The sequence below is a fragment of the Pimephales promelas genome, chromosome 16 (assembly GCF_988280905.1).
Source record: "Pimephales promelas chromosome 16, fPimPro1.hap1.1, whole genome shotgun sequence".
NCBI lineage: Eukaryota > Metazoa > Chordata > Actinopteri > Cypriniformes > Leuciscidae > Pimephales > Pimephales promelas.
Window position 1 is genome coordinate 32559671 of NC_142784.1, and position 15301 is coordinate 32574971.

A 15301-nucleotide genomic window follows, 5' to 3' on the forward strand; every position below is an offset into this window, starting at 1 on the left:
TAATTAACATTTATTTTCTGCAATTTCACAAGCTGGAACTGAGGAGCAGATTTGGCTCATGTAATTTCATGTGAGTGATGTCTAAATTTGTGTGTCCTGTAAAACGTGTGCGTGTGTATGTGTGACATCCTCACTCCCACTGAGTAAAAAGAGAGAGAGAAAGTGTGTGTATGCTTTTTCAGCGCCCTTGGTTCTGAAAATATATTTCCCATTTATTTTCTCCAGCTGCGTTGCAAAAACTTCCTTAATGAGGAGAATTAAGCCTTGAACCAGAGACGCCACTTTTAGATTCATCAAAACATGTCGTGCAAAGCAAACAAATACATAAAAAGAATCCAAAATTGTCCATATTGCAAGTCTGTATGATTTACAGTAGGCTATATTAGTGTTGTCAAAAAACTCGGTACTTCGGTACCAAGTCGGTACTAAAAAAAAAAAATGTTACGGTACCAGCTTTTCTAGGTACCGAATACCTGGTTAATCCAGTTCTAGACGCGCTGTCTGAAACGTGCACAGTTGCGTCCTCTTCATAACGCTGATATGCTCTCTCTCTCTGAATCCACTTGTTGACACGAAAGGAGGAAAGAGCCACATATGGAAATATTTTGGATTAGGCTAATGTTACGTTGCCATAAGAGGCCGATTACATGCAAATTCGCAATTTCAAATATAGGCGCGAGGCAAGCGCGCTCATAATAAAAACTCGTTGCATAGCAACTACAGACGCCGCGTGAGAGCAAGCGCTTTGGAAAGAATAAGCACGCGCAAAAATATAATAAAAAAAAAAACACGCGCGATATGTGAACGGACTCTAAAGTGCTTTCGGGGTAGTTTTACGAGTACATGAGCACAGTAGTATCCAACCGACACCAGAGTACTGGTATTAGTATCGATGCATCCCTATTTATGTCATTTAATGTCAGTGCCAGTTCTAGGCGTATTCTTGCCTTTATAACTCAGCAGTTTTAAAAAGCCTTTTCAAAATTAAATATGAATGCAGTTTTAGATTAAATAAAAGTACAGTCAAATCAAATAAAACATGTTTTTTCTCCTGTAGCCTATAGTTTGGTAATGCTACAATAAGATACCATTTATCAACATTAGCTACTTCACATCAACACATTGAGTGAACAATATATTTTTACAACATTAATTAATGTTCGTAAATGTTATTTAATAGAAACACTTGATTGTTCATGTTTGTTCACTTCATTCATTGTGCATTAAATAAATGTTAACGGATTAGAACTTTACAAACAACTTTAAAAATGTGTTAGTGCATACTATTGTTTATTTTAGGTCATTTTATCTAATTTTTTTCTAAAGTGTTTATAATACAAATGTACAGTTTCCATACTTGTAACCGTGATAAACACTTAAATATATGTAAATTTAAACTAAGCTTTGGTACCGAAATTGGTACCGAGAACCGTGAATTTTTACTGGTATTGGTACCGAATTCTGAAATTTTGGTACCGTGACAACACTAGGCTATATTTCTTTTTAATATTTACTACATTTGCTTAAAAAAAGCTCTTTTTGACATATTTGACATATTTTAGGCTATGTTTAGATGGAAACGATTCTGAAGAGAAAACGCAAAAGTGGCATTGCGTTATCATGTTGTTTAGACGAGCGTTTTGGGTGGGAAATCCGCATGCACATGGTGACGCAAAAGTGTGTGAAATTCAATGTAGTATGCACTCCAGGCAGCTAGGTGGCAATGTGGAGCACTGCCCCACAACAACACCAAGTCCGCGCGCCTGCGTACAACCTTCACTGTCTAGCAGACTTTTGCGCTTTTACCATTTACATGGGAACGCGGCAGTGGATCGTTTTTAAGATTTCACTTTTTTTGCGTTTTTAAGTCCCAAAAACGCCGTCGCCGTGTAAACGAAAGGCACATCCGATAAAATATTTTTACGTTTTCACCCGCAAGCGTTCTCGTGTAGATGTCTGGCCTTAGATGTCTATGAATGAATGCTAATGAAACAAAAATCAGTTGTAATTATATACTGAACGAAACTGTTTTGTGTAACATTTTAATATTAATAACACTACTAATAATATTTAAAAATATAAATGTTAAAATATAAATAAAATATTATAATGTGAAAAATCTTATTTCCTTAGATATTTTTATATTAACATTTTAAAATACAAGTATAAAATAATTTTAATATAAAAAGTAATTACCAATATTTGATATTGACGTTATTTAAATATATCGCATTAACATCACATAACATTATAAAATGTTAATAAGAAGAAATAAACTTTCTAGTTAAATTAGTCTACATTCATGAATTGTACTGACTGATTTACTAGCTATGTTGAACTGCAAAATTGTAATATCGCATAAAATAATAACATTACGAATAAAGCATTGTTTCTATCCCATATGCTCAAGAGAACAAATCGTGATTTCCTGGGAAACTGGCGTACAATTTCTGTAATGAAAAATGGATGTTTCTGCTTTTTTCTTCCATCGTAATTCGTAAATCATTCTAAGACCAACGTTTGAGATGCTGCGACGCGATTGGTCCGCTCCAGATATCCAATCATGTCCTCTGATTAGGCAAAGTCACATGAGTTTGTTTTGTCTGGTAAATGTGTTTCCAACATAGTTTATGCACATGTCTTCTTGCATATAAATGTATCCGCCCCAAATTAGTTTTTCATGCAAATGTTTAGAGTTTATGCGCATCTTAAAACTTTCAAGTCCATCCAGCATTTGTTTTTATGCAATATCCCAAAATGCACATAAAAATAGTTGTATGGAAACATAGCCAGTGAGAGAACCAGCTCGTGAGAGTAATTTGTGTGTGCCGTTCGCTCTGTACGTTTGTTTTTGTGTGCAGCCGGAGAGGAAAACACAATTATTTTAATTATGTATTCTGTCCTCAGTACCAGACTCTGTGTGTGATCATATTCATCCGACTGCAAGGACAATATCATTTCTTTTGTTATGGCGCTGTGGATTATGCTGTTCACTTAATGTCTTTTATGAGGAAATTAATGAACTATTCTTTTCAATATTTGATGATGTAATCATAACAGTCTGGGTTTTGGGGTCATTTCTCATGTAAGCGTTATGAATTCTGAATCTGTGCGTGCATATTCCTTGATGACAGTGAAGTTTAGGATGGGTTTTGTAGGACTTCTCCAGGAATTATGCATTCAAAGTGATCATGCACATATTTTTCTAAATGTTCCTTGAGGTTCATAGCTTATAATGTTAATGAAGATTTTGTTTTGCACAAAAAAAGATACAGGTGAAACTCTAAAAAATTTGAATATCATGCAAAAGTTCAGTAATTCAACTTAAAAGGTGAAACTAATATATTATATAGACTCATTACATGCAAAGTGAGATATTTCAAGCCTTTATTTGTTATGATTTTGATAATCTGTAAGCCATAATCATCCAAATCATAACAAATAAAGGCTTGAGATATCTCACTTTGCATGTAATGAGTCTATATTATATATTAGTTTCGCCTTTTTAGTTGAATTACTGAAATAAATGAACTTTTGCACGATATTCTAATAAAGAGTTTCACCTGTATATGAACGCTCATCACTCTTCCACTTGTCCTGTTGTCGACAGACTCAAGTGTGTGATGTCAGAAACTGAAAACTGTATCAGCGTAGACAGCGCCAGTCATTATAATGACTTCTGTTTGCGTTTGACGTGACGTGAGATACACACAGAAATATTTGCAGTTGACCAAGCCAGCGTTTAATCATTTTGTTTAACACTCTCTGTTCTCACGTGAAAGTTGTATCCGTTATCGTTAAATCCATAAATCTTTCTGTGGAGATTTTGAATGCCATTGTGACGTTTGCGAGCCTCTCGCGGAGCTCTTCAGAGAGTGTATCGGCGGATGAGAGTGTGTGTTTAATGGGGCAGAGAGATGTGCATCTGTCCTCTCCCTGAGCTCATTAACACTCGACGGCAGGAGCGTTTGCCTTCCGCTGCGAGGTGTCAGAGAGGCCACGTATACCAGTGACTGAGTTTATGTGCTTGTGCGCTGAATAATGGTGTTAATATTAAAAGAGAAAACGCCTCGAGTGTAAACCAAACGCCGCGTCCATCCCTGACAACAGTCTTACACACCTTCAGTTCTGCCGGGGGATTTACATACGGAAATTACTGAATGTGCCGCTGGTTCATGGAAACCAATTTCTTTCTCTGCCTGATTTTCTTGTTTATTACGTGTTTTGTCTTATTGGTGGGAAATTAAAGATGCAAATGGACTTGGACGATTCAACAGTTGTCTGCAAACAATTTGAGCAATCGGCTTTTGTAAACATGTGAAATGCTTTACAATAAGGTCTCATCTGTGTTATTAGAGTTTATTGATGTTTGTACATTTTCAGTTTTCATTTTCATTTTAGTGCACTCTAAAAAATGCTGGGTTGTTTGAACCCAAATTTGGTCAAAAATGCAATTAAAAAATATAAGAAAGTGAAAGTTTTAGTTGGGTTAAAATTTGAAATGACATTTTTAACCCAACATTTGGGTTTGTCCATATTTTACCCACATTTGGGTTCAAACAACCCAGCATTGTTTAGAGTGTGTGTGCTTTTGTTTTTAGTATTTAGTAAGTGTATTTATTTCAGTTAGTTGCCAATTTTCCTTAAATTTAAGTTGTTTTTCCATCAAATATTTATATTCCAGCTTTAATTCAATTACACAAATGAAACTGTTAATAGTTTTAGTAAAAAAGTTTTAGTTTTACTGAACACTAGAGTAATGATGGAGTTTGATTGCAGGAATAAGTTACACTTTACTAATTATTCACCTCCAAAAAAATATTTTTAATTCCAATAATATTTTTACAATATTCGATTTTTTGTGTGTGATTTAATGCAATTAATGCAGAAGAGACTTCAAAGACACGATTAAATCTTTTCAGCATTAGTTAATATATGCATATTAGGGGTGGCACGGTTCACAAAACCCACGGTTCGGTTTGTATCACGGTTTTAGGGTCACGGTTTTCGGTTCTGTACGGTTCTTGTTATTTTTTCTTTTAATCTTTAACACTCCAGAAATGTACTTCAGCATGTGATATATAGCTTAATTATCCAAACTTTAGGATACAGTATTAAAAATATATATATTATATTCATGCAATCATGCACAAACTGAATTTCACTCTTTGACTTTAAGCACATTTTTGGACTATCTCAGAGGAAAGCTAGGTGAGATTTAGATACAGCAAGAGAGAAGAAATTGACATGCTTTTTGTTTATTTGGCAAAAAAAGGAGAATGTGTATCACTATCTCTACAAGAACTTGTGCATTTTTATCACATAAATCTTATTTACACAAAGAAATTAACTTGCATTTATTAACTGCTAACTTTTGTAGCTCTTACCAAAATTCTATATTTTAAAAGAAAAAGAGACGAACTCTTAAAACACTGTCTTTTAAATGTCAATATACATGAAACCTCATTGCCTATAGATAATTTAGCTATAGCAATAGCAAAGGCCATAAACATAAAGTGAAATTTAAGTTCAACCTCAACACAAAAACAGTACTATAACAATGCTTCTATTCCCAAAATGTGAGGGTACTTTTTTCCACTTAAAATTAAAGTGCAGGGTTTGGAAACGTATGACTGAAGCTCTTATCTATACATAAAGTGCCACTGTAGTTAAATTAAAATATCATAACATGAAATCCAAAATGTTCCCACACACCGGACTTATACCATAGACTTATACGACGCTGGCGCATCCTCCAACTCCCTCATCTCTCCCACTTGCCATTTCTCCGCGTGCCGTGACCTGCAGCGCTCCATACCCCACTTTTACTGGCTTGTTTATTAACTTGAACCGGCGTTGCACAGAGCGATCGGTAATGACATCAAATACCGCGAAAGTGATGAATGCATACGGAGCCGACTCGCGCTAGATTGATGTTATTCACCGATCGCTCTGTGCAGCGCCGGTCCAAGTCGAACAAGCTTATGTCGCGCGAAAAGAAAACACACGTCACATACGGGCACGAGGTTACATTGCGCATGCGTCGAACCGTGAGACGCACACACGCTCCGAACCGAGACAAGCGAACCGAACGGTTCGGGTGTTTTTTCATGTACCGTGCCACCCCTAATGCATATATCACACACAAACACGCACACACACACACACACACACACACACACACACACTCTTCTCACCCCGTACACCAGCTCCCCAACCATCCCGTTCCAGATCTTGGTCTCTGGATCCCTGGCTCCGTACTTCCCATCCGGAACAATGGAGATCTTGTACTTGATTCCAATGTGCTTGGCGATCTCGGACGCCAGATCCACGCAGTATCCTTCAAACTGGTCGTTCCCTTCATACATCTCCCAGTTCTTCTTGAACATCACATACGGCCCTTCCTAAACACACACGGCACACACACACACACACACACACACATACAAAGAGAGGTGGGTAGGGATGGTCAAGCTGACCTCAGAATTAAACTGAATTATTAATTACACTTTTAAAAATGAAGGTTCTTTGGAACTTTGGAACCCCCACTTCTTATTTCACTTTTAAAAATGAAGGTTCTTTGGAACCCCCACTTCTTATTACACTTAAAAATTAAGGTTCTTTGGAACCCCAACTTCTTATTACACTTTTAAAAATTAAGGTTTTTCTGAACTTTGGAACCCCCACTTCTTATTACACATTTAAAAATGAAGCTTTTTTGGAACCCCAACTTCTTATTACACTTAAAAATTAAGGTTCTTCTGAACTTTGGAACCCCCACTTCTTATTTCACTTTTAAAAATGAAGGTTCTTTGGAACCCCCACTTCTTATTACACTTAAAAATTAAGGTTCTTTGGAACCCCAACTTTTTATTACACTTTTAAAAATGAAGGTTCTTCGGAACTTTGGAACCCCAACTTCTTATTACACTTTTAAAAATGAAGGTTCTTTGGAACTTTGGAACCCCAACTTCTTATTACACTTTTAAAAATGAAGGTTCTTTGGAACCCCAACTTCTTTTCACACATTTAAAAAGGAAGGTTCTTTGGAAACTTGGAACTTTGGAATATCAACTTCTTATTGAGAACCATTTTCAGTTTTATGGGGTTCTTGAGAGATTAAAAAGTCCTTGATGTTTCATTATAGTTTTTTTCACATCAGTTTCCTGTTTTTTAGATTCTTGAAAGCACTAGATGCGTATCTAAAGTGTTATATAATAAAAATCCATTTATTATTCAATTTAGTAACTCCACTAATACTCACTCATAAACATTACACAAGTTTGTTTGTTGATACATTACACATGAGTGTTCCCTAAATGCGGTGCACGTATCTTGTGTACACTCGGGCCATACATGACCAACAAGATTAACGCTATAAATCAAAACATTTATTTGAATGCGTTCAACACATTTATACAACTGTCTGTGAGAATTATGCAAAACATGGATTTCATTCAAACCATTAGAGTGCAGTCACTGTAATCAACAGGTCAATGATGATTAAATGATATAATTACAGCAAATTAAATTAAACAAGTTCTTATATTGAAAATAAAATAAAGAGAACATCTCTATCATTCTAAACATTAAAGCACCGTTTAGACACACAAACAACACTGTAAATGTCAAAGTACATTCATTTGATAGTCAATTATTTTACAGTGAATATACATTGTTTTACATGTTCTTTCAGTTGCCACATTTATTTTCTTTCACTTTGATATGGAAACTCGTTGCTGTGGATATGAAGGCACATGACAGCAGAATGTAAACATGAAGGTTTAACAATAAGTTAAAGTAAGTTGTTTTAATTTATGAATCTGTGAGTCTACTGTCGTGAAGCATTTCTTCTTGCCCCTTATTGTTTATAAATAGACGAATAGTGTGTTTCGAATGAGTATACTTTCCATTTATTTTTAAGCAAATCATTAATTTCTATATTAATATTCTGAACAAGATTGTGTTTGGAGTAAATATACTGTGATTTTTTTTTAAAATAAATCATATATGTATTAGTAAATATACAAATAAACATTTTTTACTGAACATAGGTTACTAATTATTAATGCAAATATTTACTAGTAAATTAATAATTTATTTTCTGAACAAAAAGTGTATTTGGAGTAAATATACTTTTTTAATTTTTAGTTTTAAATAAATTATATTTACCAATAATTATATAAATAATTTAGTAATGCACAAAAGTTTAAAATAAATACACTTGTAATTTTTTCAAATAAATGTTTTTATATATTTACTAGTCAATATATAAATATATGAGGGAAGAAAAGTGGAAAGCACTGCAAATAATTTTTTACTTATCACTTTTATCTGTGGTTTTTGATGCCACCGATGCTGTTCATAGATATAGATATCCAAAAATGACTTTTGTGGTGCTTTACAGACACTTTTGTGGTATGTTTGTAGATCCTAAACATTTCAAGAAATGGCGTGACGGTGAGTAAAATAAAAATGCATTACCTTTTTAAAAATGAACGATTCATTTTAAGTTAGAAAATTTGCTTAAACTTAAAAACTAAGCAGGGAAATGAACTGATTTATGACTGTAATAATAATAATAATAATTCCACTGAAACAGTCTCTCCACTTCTAAAGCGAGTAGTAACGGTTTTCATGTGAGAGGACAGGATGAGTGTGACTGGAAAGGCTTATTCTCGTGATCTCACAGGCTTCAGTGTAGATAAATATGCTTCTGTCTGCAGGCGTGGAGTTAATGAACGTTACATTGAGGAAACACGCCTCGCATCTCCTCAGCCTGGAGTTACACTAATTACAGCTATCAGTTACTCCGCAATCTCTCTCTCTCTCTCTCTCTGTGTGTGTGCCCGACGCCCACGTCACACCCATCAAACCACAGACACACACACACACACACACACACACATCTGGATGTGTTGCTTGTGCATGGAGATCCGCTTCTCTGCATCTGTCACACTCACGCTCGGTCGGTTCGAGGACTCTCATCGGATTAATTAACGTGTCTATTTATGGGAAGAATCGCCCCGTTTGTTTGCGCTCGCAATGTGTAATTACACAGTTCTTGTTTGAAATGCCATTCGCTACCAATTCTGCTAATATAACGCAACGGGTATATTTAATGAGGAACAAAATGTTTTATTTGTTCAGATTTAATGTGGCGTTTCAGATCAGATTGGCGTCGGCGCTCAGGGTGAGTTTGCAGTGCATTGTGGGAAATCTGAAACGCCAGTGGCGAACGCTGTGAAGACGGACATGAGCTTGACCTTCAGCCTCCACATTTCTCCCAAGTATCCCAATGGTTATTATTATTTTCAAATGTATCATTACTTACTATATTGCCATAACCTTTGTTTTGTATTAAGGTTAACTGGCATTAAATTGGCAAGATCAACAGTAAACTACTGTAACACACATATTCCCTTAGAACCACTTCGACCGTATATATAACTATTTACATTATATTTTATAAGTCCCCATGAGATTTGAAGTTCATATTCTAATATTGTGCATGTAATTATCATAAAATTCTCTTTATTTTAACTTATGTACTAAAATAACCAAACCTAAAATTAAATAAATATATAGGCATACACAAAAAGAAAACTAATTAAATTGACAAAAACACAGCAAAAATATTAAAATGAACTAAAATGAAACCGGTAAATAAATGAATTGGAATATTAAACTATAACATGAACTATAATAGAGTATCAGTGATGCTAAAATAATCACAGTGTGATGAAGATGATCCTCGAGTCTCATAAACACGGATAACACGCTCTCAGGGAACCAGACCTCCATTAACACAATCCTCTGGTGTTTCTCACCACATTTAAAGGCAACATAAAGTGTCACGATGCTCCATCATTTTAGAGGGAATAATAATACTTTATATTATTTTTTTTCCCACCCATGCGTCTATGGTTATGTCAGAAAAGTCAATACACTTATTACATTTTGATGAAAGATTTAGAAATTTCTTTAGAATAACATGCACTAAATTGTGACGCCATTTATTTAAAAATAAATACATTTAGTTTTTAAAATGTTCCTGGGTTTATATGTATTATGCTTTTATTGGCGCTTTCAACGTCAAGGTCAAGGGTTCGATTCCCAGGGAAAGCGAGAACCGATAATAATGTAAATATGTCCCTTGAAATGCAATGTATGTCGCGTCTGAAAAATTTAAATTTTATAAAATTTTTATTTAATTTGACTTTATTGGATCACTGCTATTAGGGACGCATGATAAATCGCCCATCCTATCGGTATCGGCAAACGTTTCATACAAAACATGTTAATGTTATCGGCCCAATAAGGCGATATATTGCAGTCGATAAATATAAAATAATGTATTATTTCCTTCAGCTGAGACACTTTCTTTTGAATTGCTTCAAATATGAAATAAAATACAGTCAAGTGCAAAATTAGCACCGCACGTCTGTCATATCGGCTACATAAAAGCATAATGAGAGCGTTATTATTGTGTGCTTGAATTTTTGTAATCAGGCTCTCTAAAATTTATATAACAATTTACTTTTTGATTTACAGTCCAATATATCGGTTATCGGTTTTCAAATAGAGAATTATCGGTTATCGGTTGTCAAATAAAAAGTTATCGGTTACCAAATAAAGAATTATCGGTTATCGGTTGTCAAATAAAAAAAAAATATCGGTTATCGGTTACCAAATAAAGAATTATCGGTTATCGGTTTCCAAATAAAGAATTATCGGTTATCGGTTGTCAAATAAAAAAAATTATCGGTTATCGGTTACCAAATGAAAAATGATCGGTTATCGGTTTCCAAATAAAGAATTATCGCTTATCGGTTGTCAAATAAAAAAATTATCGTTTATTAGTTACCAAATAAAGAATTATCGGTTATCGGTTGTCAAACAAAAAATTATCGGTTATCGGTTACTTAATAAAGAATTATCGGTTATCGGTTGTCAAATAAAAAATTATCGGTTATCGGTTACCAGATAAAGAATTATCGGTCAACGGTTACCAAATAAAGAATTATCGGTTTCCAAATAAAAAATGATCGGTTATCGGTATCAGACAAAATGATATCGGTGTATCCTTAAATGCTATGATTGGTTTGCATCAATGCCCATGTGACCGTTTTTTAGTAAGAACGTGGTTGCATAGGTGGAGAAAATTATTACATTTAAAGATTATAAAAACTTCGTTCTTTCAAGAATATAGTATCATGCAGGGACATTTGTTAAGAAAGTACCTTGGGTCATTTTCAGTTTCATGATGCCTTTAAATGCCAACTATGTAATTCATAAAGCAAGGGCAAGCAGTCACAAAAAGACAAAGCGAAATACCCACAAAGCTGCTTTTTACACAGCTCAGGTACGTGGGATGAATGTTAGTGAAAGTTTAACGCGGCGGTCCCAGCTGAAGGAGTGTGTGAAAACCGCTGAATCATGCACTATCTCTGATGTCTCTCGGCTGTCTCGTCCTCTTCTCTCTGCTCAGTGTCTGAACAGTGGATTCTTTAGCAGTGAAGGAAACGATGATGATCCTGCAGAGGTAAAATTCTCCATCGCCTTAAAAAGCGCACGGCAGAAAAGAAAAGAGAGAAAGGGAGAAAGAGAGAGAGAGGAGGAGCCTGCTAAGGTATAATTTTCTAGCGCTCTTATTCCCTATTTAAACCCTTACAGACTTTACCACAGTAACCATAGTTTCCTCCAAAATACCAAAATTATTTATAATTATACTTATTTATAACTAATAATTATATAACCACTGGAAATTCAGCTCAAAATACTGAATATACAAACTTTTAGAAAAATAGACAATAATGGCATTAATATATTAAAGCTTTACACATAAAAAGAGGAAATAAACCAAAAAATACACTGTTTTTGCTCAGTTTATTAATATTTGTATTTTTATGTTCTACCTTCTTTTAATTGTAATGTTGATATTTTCAAAATTAAAGATTTTTAAAAGCTGTGACTTAAAAGATTGACAATCAAAACTTAGGGTAAAAAAGAAACAAGAAAAAGTATGCAATTTATTATCTTAATATGTTCTATTTTCTTTTTAATGTTGAGATTTTCGTTCAAAAAAGTGACTGGAAAATAGGGTTGGGAATCAAAAATCGATTCCCGTTCTGGAATTGGATACCTAAGGTCATGAAATGGATACTTGTTATTAAATAAAAATTTTGATTCCACTGATCGATTTCTGTCTATGCGCATTTCAATGTGGTTTAAAACCATTCAAGCCTATGAAAACACGACAGAAAACTCATGAATCCTGATTTGACTCTTCTTGTGTTTGAATGGAGAAGTACACAAAACAATGTCAAAATATCCTCGTAAACACAGTCAGTAATGTCTGACGCTAACGTAAACAGAAAACACATGTGTAACAGTATATTGAATCTGTGCAGCTCTTAAAGTGGCAGCAGCCTAATAAACCTGCTGAGTCATTACGGTTAATCAAAGAACTTAAGAAAATCACTTACTGGTCTTGACTGAAGAACTTGCGTAACTCTTTTTAATAAGCATCAATCTAAAAAGAAAATTTTGTTATTTTACTTGATTTTACTTTAATTTCTGAACTTTGTTCAGTTGTATTAATTTGTGCTATTGTTAATTTGCTTATTTGTTCTGACTGTTTACTTGTCTTAATTTGCGTTTGAAATTAATATTAGTTAGTCTAGTTTATTAGTTAGTGTTCTTTAGCCTGCTGTGTGTTGTTCATAGTACTCAGCAGCAATAGAATATTTCGCAAAAAGCCAGAATAAATATGTTTGGTATCTAAATATTAGAAAAAAAAATATTTTTTTCATATTTAAATCAAAAAATCAATAAGCAGAAGTGGAATTGGAATCAGAATTGCTAAATTTCAAACAATATCCAAGCCTGCTGAAAAGATTTGCTTCTAAAACATGAACGCCTGGAGTCTGTCTAATTTCAACTGCTAAAAGGCTCTGGATTTTTAGAGCTTTAATACTGGTGTCTTTCTAATCTTATTTTAGCTTTGAGCTTCAAAGATTCTCTGTTGGAGAATCAGAGGTCATCTGACTCAACTTTTTTGTTAATGCCCCTGACTTTGAAGCAACTTTTAGCTAGTTTGAAATAATCTGAGCCTGAACGTGGGCAGCTCTCCTGGTCTTGGCAGTGACCAGTGAGCTTCTTCTGTGAGTGATATGGCATTCCTGTAGCTTAAACCAGTAAAGTCAAGGTCATGGGCTCCATTGCCAGAGAATTCATGAATGCAATGCAAGTTACTTCGGATAAAAGCGTCTACCAAATGCATTAATGTAAATGTAAATGTTCTCAGGCTTAAGAATTGACAACGAATGCAAAGTCACACAGTGTATCTGAATATGCGTATGTACATTCATTCTATTATAATTGCTTGCATGGTGCTCCTGTTCGTGTTTCAGCAATCCGTGACAAAATAGGATGGAAATGTCACTGGCAGTCTTTCAGTCTGTCATCTCATACATTATTAATCACTGAATGTGACAGACTTTTGACGTTTCAGCAAAAACAGTCGGTAGGTGTGACACCGCCGACCAAAATCAAGATGTTTTTAGTCACCTAGTGGCATGTTTCCTTAATAACTATGGTGATTTTTTGGAATCTATGGTAACTGTGGCGCAGTTTTAAGGGAAATTAAAACATCAACCTAATACTCATTTGTAAACTTCTTTCTTCAATGTAACCCCCTTGTTCCCTTATCTATGGCAGAACTGATGAGTTTAACGTGATAAATTAACTATTGCACCATCAGCTCTCTCTCTTTCTCTCTTTCACTGGCTCGCTTTCTTTCCTTGTTCCTCTCACCAATACAGTCAGTTTTATTCAAGTATATCTAACTGATAGAATATGTCCTGCTCCCTCTAGATGGCGCTATGTGTGTAAGACTGCAGATGTTGGTTGTGAGTACATTACCATTATAGTCGTGACGATAACCGTCCTGTTCTCCATAGCGGAGTCGTTGCCCATTGAGAGCTCATTCTGGACCAAAACCAATTTATCCAGGTCGTTCCAGTAACCGATCTGTAGATGATAGACGACAGGGTAATCAATCCAGTGTGTGTGGGGGGGCTTCTGTGTGAATTTACGGTGTGTATCTGTATAAATGTTGCTTGTGTGTGTCTAAATGCATGAAAGTGTGTTTTGTGTCTGACCTTGCGGGGGCCGTTACTCTTTAGCTCAAAGACGTCCATGGTGTAGTTGACTCTGCGTCCATAATGATCAAACTGGATATTCCCAGTGAGACCATGGATTCTTACCTTTACATACAAACACACACACACAAAGAAGTATTAGTAGGACAGACAGTTACACACATCACTTTTGGTAAGTGGATTAAACCTTTAAGTAGTGCTACTTACATGTTATCACTGTGAAGCTGCTTTGATACAATCTGTATTGTGAAAAGCGCTATATAAATAAATGTGACTTGACTTGACTTGACTAGTGTCAGAGTGATTAAACCACTTTGATAGCTAATTTATGCAACATCCTTTGCATTTTGCAGTATTAAAGCCCCCATGAAGTTCCGCCAAGTCCTCTGTCATACAGAGTCCCGCCCACTCTCACCTTTCAGGGAAAGCCCCGCCTACTCCCACCTGCATATAATCCCGCCCACTCTTACCTCACTTTCACCTGTCATAGACAGCACCCGTCCAGTCTTACCTGTCAGACAGCATCTTGCCCAGCCTCACCTGTTATGTCGAGTCCTTCCCACTCCCACCTGGTGTACAGACTACTGTCCACATTGACATTTCAAACAACATCCTGCTGTCTTACCTGTCTTAGAGCCCACCCACTCCCACTTGTCCTTTAGAGTCCCATCCACACTCACCTTTCAGACAGCATCCTGCAGTCTTACCTGAGCCCACCCACTCTCACCTGTCCTATAGAGTCCCACCCACACTCACCTTTCAAACAGTGTCCTGCCCAGTCTCACCTGTAGAGTCATGCCCACTGTTACCTGTCAGACAGCATCCCATTTGTTGGCTGCATACAACATCACATACTCTCTTGAGTAGGTACTTATTCTGACTACAATAGTTCTTTGTATATCGTATTGAGTGTGCGTAGTATGAGTGTACCACATTCATATACCACATTTCAGAATCTCGCCGGATGAAGGTTATCCAGGTACTTATGCCTACTCTCTTATGAGTACTGTAAATTCGGACATACTACTTTTGTCAAATACAGTTTTTCGCCTACTATATTGTAAGGAAGTATGTGATTTTAGATGCAGCCATTGTCACCATTGATACAGAGTCCCTCCCACTCCCACCTGTTCTAC

General features: G+C 35.5%; 1 protein-coding gene across 5 annotated transcripts in view; it reads right to left on the reverse strand.

The window, feature by feature from the left end:
* gria4a (glutamate receptor, ionotropic, AMPA 4a) overlaps positions 1–15301 on the reverse strand; it is a 101900-nt gene that overhangs the window by 40341 nt on the left and 46258 nt on the right. For all 5 annotated transcript variants that reach the window (XR_016146732.1, XM_039660290.2, XM_039660289.2 and 2 more), the window contains exons 8-10: positions 14166–14270; positions 13927–14034; positions 6198–6404 (exon numbers count right to left, since the gene is read on the reverse strand). Coding sequence is in view for 4 of the 5 variants with exons in the window: in XM_039660290.2 (XP_039516224.1) it covers positions 6198–6404; positions 13927–14034; positions 14166–14270 (420 nt within the window). In the remaining variant the exon portion in view is untranslated. The remainder of the gene's footprint in view (positions 1–6197; positions 6405–13926; positions 14035–14165; positions 14271–15301) is intronic.